This window comes from Ictidomys tridecemlineatus, chromosome 7 (genome assembly GCF_052094955.1).
Source record: "Ictidomys tridecemlineatus isolate mIctTri1 chromosome 7, mIctTri1.hap1, whole genome shotgun sequence".
Lineage (NCBI taxonomy): Eukaryota > Metazoa > Chordata > Mammalia > Rodentia > Sciuridae > Ictidomys > Ictidomys tridecemlineatus.
This window is the reverse complement of record NC_135483.1, coordinates 185103481-185123046: the sequence shown is the minus strand read 5'-3', so window position 1 is coordinate 185123046 and position 19566 is coordinate 185103481. Positions and strand designations below refer to the sequence as shown.

The following is a 19566-nucleotide window of genomic DNA, read 5'->3' as shown; positions in this document are numbered from 1 at the left end:
TTAATTTGCCATTAAGTTCTTTATCCAATTATTTATTTACTGATCTCATTTTTTCTATATCTTGTTTGTCAAAGTTCTTTATGAGTTATAAAGCTGCATAGTTTTGTACTGCTTTAGGACCTTCACATTTCATTGACTAATAACATTTTAAAAAATACAAGGAGGACTAATCAGAGATTTTTTTTTTTTTTTTTGGTTAAATGAGGGAGTTTTAAAATGAGGCAAAGTAAGCTCAGTGTTTCGATCTGAAAATGGGCATAAAATATTAGGTTTAGGGATATTGGGGATTTCATAAAAACACATCAGTTACTGAGTCATTCATTAGCTGGGGCTTGGTTTAGTTGAATTTAAGATTATTACTACGGGAGTACTCCTGTAAGTTTCAGGGGCCCTCGTGAGTATTTAATGGCTCAGCATAATCTCCTTGGACCTGACCTTCTCACGGACTTTTGGAGAAAGTCCCTCAGTTCTTCGAGAGCAGTCTGTACAGCTGAGAGCAGAGTGGCTCCTCTGGCTCCCCTCTGACTTCTTTCATCAGACTGGACGTTTATAAACACCTGCTCATGTAGCTCCTGTACCTCATGAAGTAGAACTCAGGTCACTGCCCTAGTATGCCTTATAATTGAACTGAAAATATTTCTAAAGTTCCATAATAGAATATTTTTCTCATCCTCAACTATTATTTTAGAATAAAGATCTTTACAAATACTTGGTACTTATAAAACATAAAAAGTTATACACAAAGAAATTATTTCAGAAATAAAATGTTATTTATTTATTTATTTATTTTTTTGGTGCCAGGAATTGAACTGGGGGGGAGGGCGCTTAACCACTGAGCTACATCCCCAGTCCTTTTTTTAATTTTCTATTTTGAGACAGGGTTTCACAGAGTTGCTTAGAGTCTCACTAACTTGCTGAGGCTGGCTTTGAACTTGCCCTCCTACCTGAGCCTCCTGAGCTGCTAGGATTACAGGTGTTCCAACACATTTAATTTCAGAAAATTGTAGCTGCTCTTATTTACAATGCCAGTGTTTTCTAAAGGGTCAAAACATTGAAGTAATGAACAATAAAAACAAGCAAATAAACAAAAAACATTGCTGTGTTAAGACTGCTGTTTTCCATATGGAGCTCACTGATATTTAAGACTTTTTAGAACAAAGTAAAAATGTTCTTTTGATCATAGCAAAAAAAAAACAAAAAGAAAGAAAAAGAAAAACTCTATTATTCAAATCCCTCTTGTCTTCAGTAATTCCTGGCTTTTGATATCCTTTCAAATGGGGCTGCAGAGGACGGGGCCTTGGAAGGAGCGGTGCTGGTACACTGCAGTGGAGCGGCTTGTCTGAAGTCTGCTCAGGGGGTAGGCAGCTCCCCGGTGGCTGTTTAGACACACACAGGAGCATGCTGGCCCACCAGGGAGAGAAGGAAAGCCTCAGTTCTTACCCCATGGGGAGCTGCTTCTGAAGGTCCCACCTTCCTGAAGGACACAGACTCCCTTTGTGTTCCTGCAGCTCATCAGAACCGGGTGTCTGCCATCATCTTCAGCTTGGCCGCCGAGTGGGTCATCAGCACTGGCCACGACAAGTGTGTCAGCTGGATGTGCACCCGGAGTGGGAACATGCTGGGGCGACACTTCTTCACTTCCTGGGCTTCGTGTTTACAGTATCCTCCACAGCGCTGGATCTCTCCCTCCTAGGACTTCGTCTCAGGATTTAGTTTTGAATCTGATCATCATTGTCAATTGAGATCCAAAGACTGAATGATTCTTACACATTTCACCTAAAACCCAAGAATTTCTGTATCTGCTTTTCTTTGATATAAAATGGGTTTATTAATATAATAGTTAAATGAATTTTCTGTTCTCTACTGGGAAGTGCGAATGTTTTTAGTACAAAATTATGGAACCCCTAAGCCCTCATTAATACAAGCTCCTCCCTTCATTCCTTTGCAATACAAATTGAAAGACTTTTTATTCTATGAAGAAGAAAAAAAATTAATCTTGTAGTAATTAGTTATTTGCAGACTTTACTAGGAAGTATAGTAGATAATAGGGATGTGTACATATCCCTGAGGTTCAAAAACAGGTTACAAGGAGTTTTATACAAACTTGTGTCTAATACTTTTGGTGTGTGTGTCTGGAGAGGACCCAAATCTTTATGACACTCTCAGAATGACCAAAATATTAACAATTACTGCCTTAAAAATTTCCCAGTGTGGGCCTGGTGCCGTGGCACATGCCTGTAATAACAGCAGCTCTGGAGGCAGAGGCAGGAGGATTGTGAGTTCAAAGCCAGCCTCAGCAATTTAGTGAGGCCTTAAGCAACTCTGTGAGACCCTGTCTCTAAATAAAAATTCAGAAAAGGACTGGGGATAGAGCTCAGTGGTTGAGTGTCCCTGGGTTCATTCCCTAGTACCAAAAAAAAAAAAAAAAAAAGAATTCCACTCTGTGGAATTTGTTTCCTGTAGAACTTGCCCTTCTTAAGGCCACTTCTGGTTGCTGGTATCCAAATGCTGGCAAGACCAAGACTATCAACAGTAGGCAAATACCCTTGGTAGTTTCTCTTTCAGAACTAAGTGGCATAATAAAGTTCTCTCTTTCCATTGAAAGCTTTTATTAAAAATTTTTGTTACAAATGAATGCACAGCGTGGGATATTTAAAATAAGCATTTAAAATACTACCATCCACTTTAGGATCAAACAAGGTAAAATTATTCAGATATATTATGTTCTAACTTAGAACTTCTGTCATGTTCAAGGCCTCTCTAATGGCACACAATCACAATCATGGCTTGGCTTGTGGTGCTCCTTTTGACCTGGTATTTTGGAGTAGTAGTAGTTATCCTATTGTAAATAGCAGATATTTTATTGTGTATATCCACAAATCATCTGTGGCCACAAACTGAGAAAGTAATGAATTGTTTCCAATAGTGAATACATTTTAAATTGAAATTTACTATTATCATAAGTAACTTTTCATAGTAGTTTAAAGGAAATCATCCTCTTCATTTAAAGCTAAATCATCTAAGCCAAAAGAAAGATAAGCTCTTGTCCTGTGTTTACTCAGTTTGACGTTACTTTCAGAAATATTGCATAAGAGCCATTCTGCTCTAGTGAGGGTGTTTTATCTTTTTTGTTGCCAGTTCCTAGGATATTACGTGATAGATTAATAGGAACTCAATAAATTCTTGTTGGCTGTTTGACTATTAACTCTCCTCTTAATTCTAGCTGTTTTAAATTTTTCTTTCAGTATTTAGATATTGTGTGATTTTTGCTTGAGTATTTCCTTTCTTGTTATAGTTTTAGGTTTGTACTTAATCTCTTTAAAATGCAAAGTTGTTTTAAAATTCTGACTAAAGCTGATGTTTCTTTTATGGGAGGATTTTGAGACAGGTTCTGTTACATGTCCTTGACTGCATCTCTTCAGATATGATTTTGATACTCAGTATGCTTTTGTTGGCGATTACTCTGGACAGATCACCCTGCTGAAGCTTGAACAGAACACGTGTTCAGTTATCACAACCCTCAAAGGGCATGAAGGTAGGCTGCCTGGCCCCCAAAGGTCTTTCACCTAATATGGGTATTGGAATTCAGTTCTCAGCTTTGTGATTCATGCATGGTCAATTCCTCATGATCTGTTAGATTTCAATTCAGTGGGATTTAGGCCAAAAACTAAGGGAAGGTAGGGTGTCAGGATCAGTTTCTTATTTCCAAAGAACCCTTTGAATTGCTTGAATAGATAATACTTTGCATTGTTTATCTTTTTAAATTAACTTGTTTTCATTAGATCTTCAAATTTTATAATAAATATTATGAACTATTTATATGTAAGAATTGTTATTATTGTTGTTATTATTTATTATTTAGTTTCTTAGTTTCTAAGACATTCAGCAAGAACTGTTAGATTAATACAATTAGAAGAAATGTTTGGGCTGGCTTGGCCACATATCCTGGGTAGGGACTGGGAGAGATGAATTCCTGGGTAAATTTTCCTTATTTCTATAGAACAGTAAGTTGACAAAGTTCTGTGGAGGGTTTTAAAACTGTTTGACTGCAATGGGTAAATTGCCATGTGCATGTGTATAATAAATTGTTTTCATTGAATGCTAAGCTATAATGCAAGGAGTGATATGAGTCTCAGAGTTAAGAACTTTCAGGCCTTCTTTGAGGTTAAATTGAAGAATTAGAGATTTGATGAAATAATTAATGATGGTTTTATTTATAACAACAGTGTTTAAGTGTAACAAGCTAATCATATCCTTTGCTTTCTAGCTAACTCATGTAGGAAAGATAGACTCCATCAGAACCAGGACTTCATGGGGGAAAAGGAAGCAAAGAGAACAGCAGGTTTTAAAAGATCTGGGCAGAAAAGCATAGGTCCCTGAAGAAACCATATTCCATTTATGATTAATCCTGTTGTGACCTTCAGGCTTCTAAGAGGCAGAATGTATTCTGTAACAACTTAGAGTTTTCATACTGTGTATCTCCTCTTAGGCCTCTAGCCAGTATATGAGGCATAGGAGTAGAGAGTGTCAGAATTCTGTTACAACTGACCTGAAGATAGTTTTGCAGAGTTCCCTTTTTTTCTTTACTTTTGTTTTGGAAAAGTTTAGGGGAGAAACTAGTTTCTGTTTGTTTGTAAATATGGCTTCATTAGTTTTCTGTACACCTATAAAATTTATTATCAGTTTTTGTAATTGTTTCAATTTTACTGTTGATTAATTTTTTTAAGGCAAGCAGCAACAAATCAAAAATGAAGAGATTCCTTGAAAGAGAAATTTGTAGTGCTATCAGATTTGATCAGGTGGTTAATTCAGGATGTGAAGTATAAGATTTAGATGTTTTACCTGATTTCCTTGACATCATAGTTTGGCACACCTGGAGACTTTCCCCTAAGGCGCTTAATTTGATTTTTTTAAAACATAAACATCTTAGGGTAAAATGTCTCTGAGGTCCCAGAGAGCTGAAATAACCTACATTTTTATCTTCTAGAAAATGGCCACTATAAGCCCTACTAGTCTTTTTCATAAATATTAGATTTATTTTTCTCCCAAAGCTTCTTTTATACTAACATTTTATGTATAGATACTTTATAATTTATTGGTATAGAAAAAGAAAAACTTCTTGAAAAATTTTTGGACTGGGATGTGGCTCAGTGGTTGGTCACTTGCTTAGCGGGTGCAAGGCCTTGGGTTCTATCCCCAGTACTGCCAAAAAAAAGGTGTATAGCTGTGTGATGCATAATTGAAAATGCTAATCTTACAACTTTGAATAATGGATCTGCTGTGTCCTTGCTGTGACTCATGAGAACGTGATTGAATGACCCTTTGTATGGTGAAGATAGATTTTTGCTTAGAGGCTTTCATCTCTGGCTGTCAAAGTGCACATCCTGATGTAGAGTTATGTTTAACCCCTCCTCTCTCTCTTAAATCCCTAGGGAGTGTTGCTTGCCTCTGGTGGGATCCTATTCAGCGGTTACTGTTCTCAGGAGCATCTGACAACAGCATCATCATGTGGGACATTGGAGGCAGGAAAGGCCGGACGCTCTTGCTGCAGGGCCATCAGTGCGTGACTGGTTGTGGGGGTGGGGAAAGGGGCTGAGTGTATGGGGAACTGGGGGAGCATTTTCATTATATGCAGACTTTCTCCAAACAGCAAGTTCATAGGGCTGAGTCCACTTTTAACTGCGTGTCAATTGGAACATCAGTAAAATGTAAAAAGAGTATAGGATTTATTTCCTTTTTAGTTAAAGAGCACTTGCCACTTTTCTCTCCCAAGGAGTGGCCCTGTTGAAATGTCTGCCTAGGGCAGGCATGGGTTAGAGACTGGAAATGAGGACTTAACCATCTCATGAGATGTAATACTAAGCTATTCTTGAAGTGGGTGCCTGTTTTTGTTTTTTTTCCCTTAATTTCTAAAATATATTTCATTAAGAATCAATGCTTGCTGATATAGTCAGACTCACCTGAGCTCGACATTGTAATGCTGTCCTACAGTTTAGTCTTGAAAGGAAAAGGAGCACCCTTCTTACCCACTTTTCCTTTTGTTTCTCATTGCTGGTCAGGTGATAGTTGTTTACTGTAGTCATAATCAAGTTGCAATTTAGCCAAGGAAAGATTGGGTACAAAAGTTAACAAAACAGGAGATTGATTGCTTGGGCATCCAGAGAAGTGGTTTGATAGGACTGCTAGAAGGGACGAGATTTTTTCTACCCATCTGTGCATGCATGTGCCTTTCTGTGTGTGTGTGTGTGTGTGAGTGTGTGTGTGTGTGTGTGCATGCTACTAGTGATCTCTTATTCACATGAACTGTATTTCAATAGGACAGATACACCTCTGTTCTTTGTTAAGTTTTGTGTACCAGAAGGAGAAGTCATGACAATTGGTGCAGAAAATCATGGTCTTTATCCCATCTCTGACTTTCAGTTGTAAACAACAGATTTGAAAGCAGTAGAGTTTATTCTGTAGAAAACTGTGATTCCATGTAATCAGTACTAGAATGCCAAGTGAAATTTATGGTGCAACCCATGATATACCAGTAGAGACAAAATGCTGCTTCCTAACTTAGGGGAGAAATTTGAGCTTAAATGAAGACGTTTCTGTGTTTTCCATGTTGAGACATGTGATCTGTTATGTGTATTTGCAGTGACAGGGTACAGTCGCTGTGTTACCTGCAACTAACCAGGCAGCTTGTCTCCTGTTCCTCCGATGGTGGGATTGCAGTGTGGAACATGGACGTTAGCAGAGAAGAGGTAATAACAGGCAAAGGGGAAGCAATGCTGACGGAGATCCCTGAGGACCCTGCTTCTCAGTTTTCTCCCTGCAGTGTAAATGCTGGCTGCCCCCTGTTCCACCCATGGATTTTTGTTTGAGGGTCCTGATTGTCATTTGCACTGCATCTTCTCTCCATGTGGGGGTTTCCACTAATGACGAGTAGTGTGTACAGTCACATAGCATTTAGGCTAATGTTAGCCTTGAGAAATAAATCCACTGGGAGGATTCGAGACAGCCAGCCTTTCAGCACATCCAGCGATGTGGGCTACATGGGGACCCTCCAAAGTACCCTAGGGCTTTGAAGCATTCCTGTACAGAAGCCCTGAGGTGTGTCAGAGACCATCATCAGTGAGTAGCTATGTACTCGTTGTATTTCTGGGAAAATGTTTCTGTTTCTCAGCTTATTTCTCTTATTTTCCATTGAGCTCCACTCCACTGAGTCCATATTGACATAATGTTCTTTTCGGGCAACATGATTTTTAACTTGGTTGAGCCACTAACTAGTTGAGACCTTAATTTCTTTTCTTTGAGTGTCTATTCCTGTTCCCAAAAAGTGAAATCATTGAATGAGTTGATTTCTAAGTCTTCTTCCATTTCCTTAAATAGATACTCTAAAGATCTACACAATCTTTTTTTTTTTTTTTGAGTTATGCCTGCAGTGAATATGCTTGACCTTGTCATTATGTGATTTTTCAATAATTTATTTCAAGCAAGTTTCCAAAAATAGACCTTCTGTTGCAAGAGTAGGTACGCTCTAAAGGCTTTTTATAGATTTCATCAGATGGTTTCCAGGCAGGATTTCCATCCTCATCTCTGCCAGCACTGGGACTATCTGTCTTTTTTCTGTGGCATTAGAGCCTATGATGACAATTGCCAAAGAGCTGATTCCAGAGAAGATCTTAAAGTCTAAGTGAGGCTAATGATTATAGTTTAACTTCAGAAGCATTTATCAAGCTGCTACAGGGTAGCCATACTGTCTGGGAGCTTAGGTGAAGATCCACGCTCCAGGGTTGCACTTGATCAGTTTAGAGTGCAGTGTGCGGCACATACTCAAAGAGGACACCACGCCTAATGCAGAATTCTCACCAACCCCTGCATCTCTGCCTGCTGTGTGTTGATGCAGATATTTGTGAGTCTAGTTCTCACTGAATAAACCATTTTTAGCATGTCCCAGAAGAAATAATCAAGGAGGTTCAATCTGTTTTTTTATTTTTTTAAAGTAGCATGACTCATTTCTACACTTTATGGCTACTAAGTTCTGTACACAAAGATTCTTCCCCACAAGAGGCTTGTAATCTAATGAAAGAAATAGTCTCCCGTATAAATAATAGAATACACTCCATAATACAGAGACATCGTTATTCTTTGGTTTCGTAGTAACCTTGTAAGACATTTCATCCTTGTCCTCGATGCCAATCCAATAATAAGGACACGCTTTTTGAGAAAAAGGAAAAAGAAGGTTTATTGCTTTGTTGGCAAAGGAGAAACACAGGGGACTGCTGTCCCAAAGGCTGTGATTCTCCCCATCGTTTCTTAATCTTATTCTTAGAGAACAGAAGGCTCAGAGACAGGTATTAAGAGAAGACCATGGAACTAGTGCTACTAGTGGCTCTCTAAGGGCTCACCACTGGATTTCTTCCACTGGTCTGATCCTCAGGAAGTACTTTTAGAAAAAAAAAAAAAAATCTAGAAAATAGAAGCAGACCCTTTATTCAAGCTTACATAATTGTGGACTGACTGTATTTGCACATCTCCGAAACTGAAAAATAATTCCACCAGTCAAGGTGCTTCCTGTGTGGGCAGTTTACTTCCTTATAGTCATCTATGGAAGAGGTGGGAAAGCAAACTGTCAAAAAGATGCATTATTTTTAGCAGTCTTTGTCCCTGGCCAAATAAATGTAGTAGAAAGGTAAATAGCCTGTGATTTCTGAGGTTACGACCCTGGTTAGGACTTCGTATAATTTTGTAGAATTTCCTTAGCTAAGCACACAGAGGCTTGAGCCCACATTCTCCAGCTCTACCATGTTTGCCTGGAATTTCTTTCCAAGTCACCTGTGACAACTGCCTGGAGCATTTCCAGTTCATCATAGCTGCCAGCCACCCCTGCACCATCAGGCCTGAAGCAAATTTGCCTACCTGCTAGGTTATAATTAGAGGGGTTCCTTTTTGGAAGCATGTACAAACTCTCAGTGAACAAGGAACAGTATTTATAGGCAGTGAATCCCCTTGAAAAGAGAACATTTTCAAACTTGTAGATCAACTAGTATAATGTTTCATACATTAAATGCAGTATTAACGAATGCAGAAGTTAGTGGTAGTAGTAAAATGGATTTAGATTAGGCAGATGGAACAAGATGTGGAAAGAGAGTGAAGCAGTCATAATGCTTGATTAATACTCTCTCTTGCTCTTCTTCACACAAAACAAAGCTTGTTTCTCCTTGGATAATAAACAGCAGAATTGCTCACAATAGCTTATAGTTTAACCGCGAATTTTGAGTATGAAGGAATTATGCTCCCTGAAGCAAGACCTCAGTTCTATTGTTTGACATATCCTAGAACCATGTTTGGAGACCCCATGTGGTAGAGCAAAGAGCTTGGTGGACAAGCAGAGTGACCCAGGCAGGTCTCCTGGGTCTCCTAGGCCATGAACAGCTGCTTCAGTCTCAGAGCCAGTTTCTTTGTCTATAAAATGGGAATAATGTTGCTCTGTATTTCCTAGGCATGTGATGAAAATTCAGTGACATAAAGCATATAAAAAACTTGCCTGCTGCCTGGACTTAGGTGGCATTTACTGCATACTAGGCACTATTCAGAACACTTAACAAATATGACCTTATTTAACCCACACAGCCTTGTGAGGTACATACTGCTGTTTTCCGATGTTCCTGATGAGGAAACTGAGGCACAAAGAAGATACATAATACCCCTGAGGACAGAGCTAGGAAATGACAGAGTCAGGATTTTAGTGCAAGAAATCTGAGCCTGAGTCTGAGCTATTATAACCACCTGCTGGGACTATTACAAAGGAATTGAGAATTTAAAAGGTGTCTTATTTATATATTTTAAAAATGCCCTTGCTTGAAATTGAGTCACTTAGAAACTTGGTAAGATGTTAGAAAATCTATGAATGTGTTGCTTAACTGACACTGCTGGAGAGAGGGACCTTTAATGTTAAAGGAGTGTTCTGGGTCATTGAAACATGATTCTTCAAATGCCAGCCCATTATGGAGATTCTGTTTTTGATGAAAATGTATAAATTTGATATATTTTTCTCATTTCTTGATGATGCAGTTTTACCTTTCTGACCCCAGTCATTGTGTGTTGTGTGGTAATAAAATTCGTGTCTGTTGTTTTAAGTTTCTTTCCCTTTCCTATAGGACTAACAGTTTTTCCTGTAACTGTATTCTTGCCTCCAATTCTACCTACTTTGGTTCTTCTTAGGACAGGCTTAAATCTGTTGTGAACCAAGAAACAGTTTTTAGAATGTGAAGATCAAAACAGGCCAATAGTGTCATAATGAGAAGCTGAGTGGGAAATGCAGTCCTGGAACATTGCTAAAATCATGGTGGTGACTCAGAATGTAAGCTCAGTATTGACTGTGGCAACCAGCTCCAACATATTGTGGAACTGAAAAAGAAATACTGGCGCCAGCAAATTCTGTTACTCCTGCATTAATTTCTGAAACAGCAATGCAAACGTACGGATGTGTTGACCTTGACTGTGACTTTCTGCTCCCCAGGCTCCTCAGTGGTTGGAAAGTGATTCCTGTCAAAAATGTGAGCAGCCCTTTTTCTGGAACATAAAGCAGATGTGGGACACGAAAACGCTGGGGTTGAGACAGGTGAGTGGGCAATGCTGACACATCAGGGGGTGGGTGTTATTTCCATGTTTGATGAATCTGTTGATCTTTGAGGGAAATCACACTTTGTTTGAAATTCTGTGAATTCCTACATTTTTTATATCACTATCATGTGACTCATGATGAGCACCACTTTTCCTGGGGCCAGTGAGACTTGATACGCAACTATTCGGTGTTGTCCTATGTAGAAACAGTGAAGTTTTTTTAATTGATACTCCTTCAGTTTATGAGTGTTAGTGAAGTCAGTATTTCATCCAGCCACGTATAAATTAGAACAAATTAGAGCACACACTTATATGCTTTATGCTGCTGCAGTCAGGTAAGAAGTAGCAGTTTAATCCTCACTGGCATACTCTGACCTATGAAGTTTAGCTTATTCTAAATTGTTCCAGTGCAAACATACCTGGAACATTTTTGTTAAATATGGTTTGAGGACTGATTTTTATTTTTTATATTAAAGAAACATGTCCTAAATAGCCTATAGATTTCCAAGGTACAAATAACACTTTCTATTCATATAATAATAAAGTTCTACAACAAAATATATTTCTACAGCAGCCTTGAAGGTAGCTCCTCACTCAGGGTGAATATGCATTTTTGCAGGTACGTAAAAGAGAATGATGATTTTATTCCTTTTGTTCTGGTTGCATCTCTGTGAGGGATCAGCCTAAAGTTTGTATGTGTTAATAAACTTCCTTTGAGTTCACTCACAAAGCTACCCTACCATAAGATCTAATCTGAGATGGGCAGCCAATGCAGGAGTTATTTTAGTGCTCATTAACATTCTAATGCTCTGGAATAGCCCCTGAATTCTGTCATTAGTAGAGTTCTTGCAATGCATGTCTAGCAGTAGATAGTGCATTGTAATTGTTGGGAGAAGTATTCCTCACTTCTAAAGGAAACATGAAGGAATGAATTTTACTCATTAACAACTAATAGAACAGAAAAGATGCTGGTTATGAAATTTTAATGGTAAAAGAATGTGACTCCCATCTGCTTCAAATGTATGATATGTCAAGGTCATTGTACTGTCATGTGTAACTAATTAAAACAAATAATAAAAAAAAAAGAATGTGACAAAATCAGCAATAATAATTGGGACTGTTTTGGAATGTTCTCTAAGCTTATTTCCTGAATCACAATTTGAGAGATTATGATTTTTTTTCACTGGCATGATGGCACACTCCTATAATCCCAGCAATTTGGGAGAGACAAGAGGATTGCAAGTTCAAGGCCAGCCTCAGCAACATAGCAATACTCTAAGCAACTTAGACCCTGTCTCAAAATAAAAAATTAAAGGGGCCGTGGGGTAGCTCAGTGGTTAAGCAGTGGTTAAACCCCAGAGGGGTTTCATCCTCAGTACAAACAAATAAACAAACAAACAAAGATTTTTTTTTGTCCTAATGAGGACATAATACATTTTAACCTTAGAATTTTTCTTTGATGGAGGAATAGATTATCCTTCACAGACTCTGCAGTGATTGGGCTCCTAAATGAACTTGAACTCAGTTTTAATAATAACATAATATGAAGAAATAGACATAATACGAAGAAATAGAAAACAGTTTATGAGTAGTGGAGCAAGGTTATCTGGAAACCCTTGACTGATGTTGAAGTTATTGATTGATATATTGAATTGGGTGATTGTAATTCAAAGCATAGCTTCCCATGTGCATTATAGCCAAGGCTAACTGCTGTTCTCCTCCTCTGGTGATCCTGGAAGCATCACTGCAGGAAGTGTGGGCAGGCCGTCTGTGGGAAGTGCAGCAGCAAGCGCTCCAGCTACCCGGTCATGGGTTTCGAGTTCCAAGTCCGTGTTTGTGATTCCTGTTATGATTCCATCAAAGATGAAGAGTGAGTGCTCACATGTTTTGTCTTACTGCATCTTACTGCTTCTGTCTAATGGATATCTGAAATATGAACAGGCTCTTCTGCCAAGTGTTTGTCTCTTCTGAATTTCATAAACCATTTCTTAAAGAGGAAACTCTGGCCTAGTATTATGACTTATGACTACCACTATTCATCTCAAGCTGCCCCATTAGTGGTACAGATTTCTCATGAGGAATGCTGGGACCAGCCCAATAGCCAACTGGACAATCCTGAGTCTCAGCATCGCGTAGGGTAGCATGCAGGGACAAGTCCAAGAGCATGTGGATGGCAGCAGTTGAGCTAGCTGTCTACAAAAACATTCAGCGCCCGGACCTTTGTATACATGTGTGTACAAACTTAATTACTAGGAAAACTCTACAGACCAGTACACTTTCTTCTATAAATAACTGAATATTTATATTCTATTCTTTTTTAAAATTTATTTTTTTAATTTATTCTTTTTAGATATACATGACATTACAATGTATATTGACATATTATACACACATGGAGTATAATTTCCCGTTCTTTTGGTTGTACATGATGTGGAATTATACTGGTCATGTATTTATTTATGTCTGATTCATTCTATTATCTTTCCTGTTCCTATCCCCTCTCCCTTCCCTTTATTCCCCTTTGTCTAATCCAATGAATTTCTATTCTCTCCTCCTTATGGTGTGTTAATATCTGCATATCAGAGAGAACATTTGACCCTTCTTTTGGGAGAATTGGCTTATTTCCACTTAGCATGATAGTCTACAGATTGATTTACCAGCAAATGCCATAGCTTTATTCTTTTTTATGGCTGAGTAATCCATTGTTTGTCTGTACCACATTTTCTTTATCCATTCATCTGTTGAAGGGCACCTTGATTGGTTCCATAGTCTAGCTATTGTGAATTGAGCTACTGTAAACATTGATGTGGCTGTGTCACTATAGTGTGCTGATTTTAAGTCCTTTGGGTATAAACTGAGGAATGGGATAACTGGGTCAAATGGTGGTTCCATTCCAGGTTTTCTGAGGAATCTCCTTACTGCTTTCTAGAGTGGTTGTACCAGCAGTCCTACCAGCAGTGTTTGAGTGTGCCTTCTTCCCCCACATCCTCACCAACATTTATTCTTACTTGTATTCTTGATAATTGCTATTCTGACTGAAGTAAGATAGAATCTCAGTGTAGTTTTAATTTCCATTTCTCTAATTGCTAGAGATATTGAACTTTTTTTCTTATATGTGTTGACCATTCGAATTTCTTCTTCTGTGAAGTCCCAGCATTCTATTCTTAAGTAACTATTTGTTGTAAGTGTACATCTGTCTACATACCTGATTCTGCTGGGACAAAACCACGATTGCCTTTTTTTTCCCCCTTTCAATCACTGTTAAAGCAGTAGATGGGCAAACCTGGGCAGAGGCTCAAATTGGAAAGCCAATGTGTCGTGGCTAGTGTTGTAAAATGAGCTAGTGGTGGGAGTAATGGCTGCTGGGCTGTAGATCACAGGTGGGTACCTTCACTGTGAAAGCAAGCACTGCACCTATGGAAGGCAAACGGGTTTCAGAGAATCCCACAGCTTTCGGATGGATGCCTTGCCTGTTCCATATGATCTTAACAGTTCCTAGTCTAAGTTAAAGACTTGCATTTTATGCATCAGCCTTTCCAATTGAAAGTAATAAGCTATTTTGAGTGTCTTATAAAACCTTTGGTAAAACAGTCTTATAATTTATTTTGCTCTCTGTCATCCTTTAATGTTAAATTAGTCTTCATTTAAATTAGTCACATTTTTAGAATCTAATTTTAGAATCTAATCTAAAATTAGATTCTAATTTTTAGAATCTAATTTTAGCAGTATTATTTTCAATGTTTATGCTGTTTATACTGCTGACAAGACCTCTTATCCCTTCACTCCTGGAGGTAAGGTGATTCAATGACTTCTTTTCTCTTTGTCAGTCGGACCTCTCTAGCAACCTTTCATGAAGGCAAACATAACATCTCCCACATGTCCATGGACATTGCTAGGGGACTGATGGTGACCTGTGGGACCGACCGTGTTGTAAAGGTAAGCTGGCGCGTTGTCTCAGCTTCTCAGTTTGGGCTGTTCCATGTCACACTGCGAATGAGCTTCAGACATTTCCAAACAGTTGCTGTTTCAACTGGTGAATGTGTCTTCCCTTTTCATAAGCAACCTACTGCCCACTTGAGACCCCAAGTGACAAATTGCATGCTTGTGACAAATTGCTTCCCTGGTGGCAGGGAATCTCTGGGGTTTCCCTTTGCTGTGAGAGGACGGCAAAGTGAGTTAGCCAGGCCTGCCTGCCCTTAGATCCTGGGGTCCTGGGCTGTCCCCAGGTCTCTTCCTCCCAGTGGGCCTGGACCTTTGCTGGTGCCTGTGCCTATGCCTTCCAGGCCTTTGAATGCTCCTTTACCTGTGGACCGATGGCAGCCTAATTGTAAGGGACAGCCACATGTTTCTTCATTAAATCTCTGGGTCACTAACACAAATGTTTTGTACTTAGTGTCCCTCTTGAGTTGTGAAGCCGTGAAATATTTTATACTCCCAATGGGATTTTTAAAAAATTTAAATGTATAGCAAAACATTACCATAATGTTATTTTCTTATACTGCATATAAGATTCTTGCAGGTCATAGTAAACTGCATGTTTTATCTCTCTGTAGATCTTAAGAGGTTTTGCAATGAGAGGAGAATGGGATAATTGACTATTTGACAACTTTTTTAGGTTAGCAGCAATTTGTTTGTCAGTGTAGACTTGATACTAGCCTCATGGTCAGTGCTGCCTTCTCCATGTGTCTTATTTCCCTTGTAGATATGGGACATGACGCCTGTGGTGGGCTGCAGCCTGGCAACTGGGTTTTCTCCACACTGATCCGGGAGCTGGGTGATATCAACACCTTACGAACAGTGGCCTCCACCAAGTGAAATCCTTCCCATGTAGCTCCACAGCCACTGTCACAAGCATGGGCAGTAGCCACCTAAAAACAAATCAACATTTTTTAAAAGAAAAAAATGTAAAGGTGTGTTTTGGGGCACTTGTGGAACTTGCCTGTGGGAACTAATGTGGAAAAGCTCTATCTGTAGTGGTTCCCTGAGGAATGAAATTACTTCAACAGAAATTCCTCATGAACAGTGACCTCATAGGTAAGGAAAGAGTAATCTTGTAAATGAGAGTTTTAGAGGGAAAACAAAAATAGAACAAAAAGTTAATGCTTAAATCTTCCTAAAAGCAGTCCCAAGTTCAAATACATGTCCACTCAGACTAGCGGGCCTTCAAGGGCCCTTGAGCCTATTGTTGGAGCAGGTGTTGGGGTCAGGACAACCTGTATTCCCTTTCTCCAGGTGTGCAGCAGGAACTTAGGAAACCAGAGGTCGCTCCCTGTGGCTGGCAACACATGAATATTCTCTGTCCGCGGTTGCCGATTAACTTACAGATGTCTGTTCTCTGCAGGTAGCACCGTACTCTGTGCTTAGCATCTAGCTCGCTTCAGTTGTTTCTCTTCCAGCCAGTAGCCATGGTGACTTTTGCAGTTGTTATTGAGTTGTGAAATTTCTCTAGTAACCAAGACAGTCCACATTTTTCCCTTTCCCTCAAATGTGCTGAGGGCATAGCTTTATTATGGTGCTGTTAACGAGAGTCACACAAACACCCGACACGTTCTCATTTCAGCTAGTAGTGACTAATGAAGACCCAGCTGCCATATGGTGGTGATGGGAAAGAGCAGTCTGCTTCATGGAGCCCAGTCCTCCTTCAGACCTGTAGTCCCAAGACGAGCCCCTGCGAGATTGTGGGAATTTAATATGCTCCTCAGAAAAGCACTCCAGGGCTTGTAAGTGATGCTGACTTTTAGTTGTAACTGGTATTATCCATGTCCTAGGAGGGAGTTGGTGGCCCACAGCTGTAATGGGTGACCATCAGGTCCTGTTCAGTAATCCCTAACCTTTAGATCATCTTCACAACTGCCAAAAGCTATTGTTTAAAATGCATTTTTAAAGCTTTTGACCAAGAGTACTAGAATAAGGAAGAGGCAGGGAATGGGAACCCATTTTTTAACAGTCAGATAGTTCTCTGTGTGTTGCCTTAACAGCACGTGTATCTTTGGTTTTGGGTTATGGAAGTGAGTGGAGAAAGACTTACTTTTTGAAAAGACTGATGTAAAAATAGATAGCAACAATATCTCTGTAAGTCTTACCAATGGATATGGATTAAAAAAAACTTCTGCTTCAGTGCAGTGGGATCATATCAAGACAATGTCATCATTCTGTTTGATAACTAAAGGACTAAATCTGCTTTATAAACATGGTTTATGGGGGCAAAAAAATTAAGACAGGCAATGAAGCAAAGTTTTTTTAATGGCTGTGTGACACAAAAAAAATAACTTTGGAAAGTGAAGGCAGCAGTGCACCATGTTCTGGAATGATCTGCATTGGAAGCTGAATTGTCTTGAGAAATAAGAATGATCTTGTTGCTCCTTATAATTTTTTTGTTACATCACCTGAAAAAGGTATTTCTTTGAAAAACACTTCCTAGACTCTGCAAAATGTATATTACTAACATACTGTGGAAGACAAATTGAACAATGGTAACTTTTTAACCACAAGGTTGAATGTTCAACTTCATGTATTAACTTCAGTCAGTCAGTGGTTCACCCCAAACAGAAGTGCTTTTCTCTGGGTACTAAGTCCTGAAAGGAGATTAGAACATGTTGGAGCTCTTTACCCTGTGGAGCAGTGCTGCCCTTTGGCTGTGTTTTTCTTTAACTTCTGTAAAATATGACCTTTTAATGTCTGTGGCAGATAGAAGAGAATATCACAGCTGCTGAGAATATACCATAGCTTTCCAACTTTTTATTTTAAAAAAGTCTTAATGAACAACCCTGTGCTCCATAGAGAGCACAGAGTTATTTTAGGCCTTCTAAGGCATTAATATGAATCAAGGAGGAAAATTATATTTAAGGAGGAATCAGCGTGAGATACCTTAGAAAATTCTAGAGTGTTTAGGTATGGTTTACTCTTTTCCTGAGCCTGTGATCTCTTTTCATTAAAAACATGTGTTTGCCAGACTGATCTTGTCTCTGTCACTTGTGAGGTTGCAAATGCAGTAATATTTTTGATAGAGGGGAGAAGATTATTTTCTCAGTGTTACTGATTAGGCGCACAGGGAAGGTACAGATAGCTGATAGTTACTGCCTTATTTTGACTGTGTTTCTCTTAAACGGGTCGCTTAAGATAGTTCTTCATGTAGCAGTTTACTGGTCTTTCCATTCCTGAATCTTCAAGCTAATTTGTACAAATAGGGACTAAGAAGTACAAAAAATTAGACAAGATCCTTATGTTTAGATCTAGAATGTATGTGATAAAGAAATGCCAATTCTTCGTTATCAGCATATTTTGAAATCATCCCTGTTTTTAAATAAGTCTAAGTGATAGCAATACCTCTGTAGCATTAGGTAGAAACATGTTATTATTCACTACCTGTAAATCTCTGTTTACTACGTCCTTCTTCTGTCTTGCTACCTAGAGGATATAAACAAAAAAAATATTACTCTAGAACATACCACTCTGTTCTCCCTTTTAAGGATTCAGTTTGTTAGTATCTATATTTTTTAAAACTGTTGAAATTGACCCAAATATGTAATACAAACTATAGAAGCTCAGACTCCAGGAGATATTTTCTAAAATCAATTTTCATTAAAGTTCTTTCTACTTCTGTTACTGAATCTGGTGTTCTCCTGAAAAATAAGAAACCAGTTATTAATGACATCTGCTCATTAGATATGTGAGGTTTAACAAATAAGTAATACATGCTATGTTTATTCAAGTGTCTATTGCTTAATTGTTAATTGTGAGCAGGTTATCGAATGCCTCCTCTATTTTATGTAGTTTACAATAACTTTGAATAAGTTGAAGTTTAATTGTGCAGCAAATTTATATTAGAGTACAATTTAAAGTGTTTTCCTGTATAGCCTTTTTTGACTGGGGAAGCAGAGGGTGATATTAATTAGTACTCTTTGTTCTTGTACTAGCGTTTCTAGAAGATATGGTGCCCTGCATATCCCAGAGAGGCTAGAAAACTTTGTTCTCTGCTCCTATTGTGGATTCTGTTTTTGTGGTTTTTTTTGAGAATATACATACAATAAAATATTCCTTGCTTGTTACTACGCTGCTTAATTTAGCTTTTGTTGTGTTTGCTCTTGACATAGTATCATGGTAGTATCAGTGATTTATTTAGCACCCTCTCTTCTGGGTGCTTTACCTGCACTATGTTATTGAATCCTGGTAACCCTTATGCAAGGCATCATCTTCCCTCACCATTTACATTTGAAGATGAGAAAACCAAGAAGATTCCATCTGTCCATCCATCTGACTGGAAAGCATGTGCCTTTGCAGATGCCCCACCTTACTGTGCCTGCATGCCATGAGCTTTCATGTAAGGCAGGTGGGCTGGATCTCTGCTGAAGTTTGGGAAGGCCTGCTTGAGTCATCCAGGCTCAGGGCATAGCTGTCTGCACAGCACCTCCATGTGAGCTCTGCCTCTCAGCGGCTCAGTTTTGCAGTTAAGACATGGTAGCTCAGGCCCAGGAGGAATGAATCCTAGCTAAGGCAGTGAGCAGTTGTCCTAGCCAGTCAGGTTACTGTATTTTTCAAGAACAGATATAGCTTTGTTTCTTCTCTGAATTAAAATATTCTCTAAAATATAAGAAAAGTAAAGTAACAAATAATATGAAACAGTTTTTAAAAATGCTCTAATCTTACCACACAGAGAAAACACTTTTAAACTTATGCTATATGTTAAATAAATACAGAAAGATCTATTTTTAATGGGAATATAGTTATTTTTCCACTTGATACATTGTAGATGGTTTACCCATGTTTAAAAATTGTTCTACATGCTGTTATTTTTAATTGCCACATAGCTGTAGTACATTGGCTGTGCGCCCTCTGGGCTCTTGCTGGGATCAGATGTCTCCATCTCTTTGAGGTTGGGTTAGGCCTTGTGATCTGCTTAGCAAGTGCAGTAGTAGCTGGGATGAAGCTTTTCAGTGTGGGCAAGAGGCTCTCTCC

The 19566-nt window shown here is 38.8% G+C and overlaps 1 protein-coding gene across 4 annotated transcripts in view; it reads left to right on the top strand.

Moving 5' to 3' along the window:
* Wdfy1 (WD repeat and FYVE domain containing 1) overlaps nt 1–18659 on the top strand; it is a 46104-nt gene extending 27445 nt beyond the window's left edge. For 3 of the 4 annotated variants that reach the window (XM_078018086.1, XM_078018088.1, XM_078018089.1), the window contains 8 exons: nt 1509–1659; nt 3423–3535; nt 5433–5559; nt 6641–6746; nt 10508–10609; nt 12351–12481; nt 14439–14547; nt 15314–18659. In XM_078018086.1, the coding sequence (XP_077874212.1) occupies nt 1509–1659; nt 3423–3535; nt 5433–5559; nt 6641–6746; nt 10508–10609; nt 12351–12481; nt 14439–14547; nt 15314–15373 (899 nt within the window). In that variant the 3' untranslated portion in view covers nt 15374–18659. Of the gene's footprint in view, nt 1–1508; nt 1660–3422; nt 3536–5432; nt 5560–6640; nt 6747–10507; nt 10610–12350; nt 12482–14438; nt 14548–15164; nt 15222–15313 lie in introns of those variants that run through there. The other variant, XM_078018087.1, reaches the window with a different exon arrangement.
* Nucleotides 18660–19566: the final 907 nt, after the last annotated feature.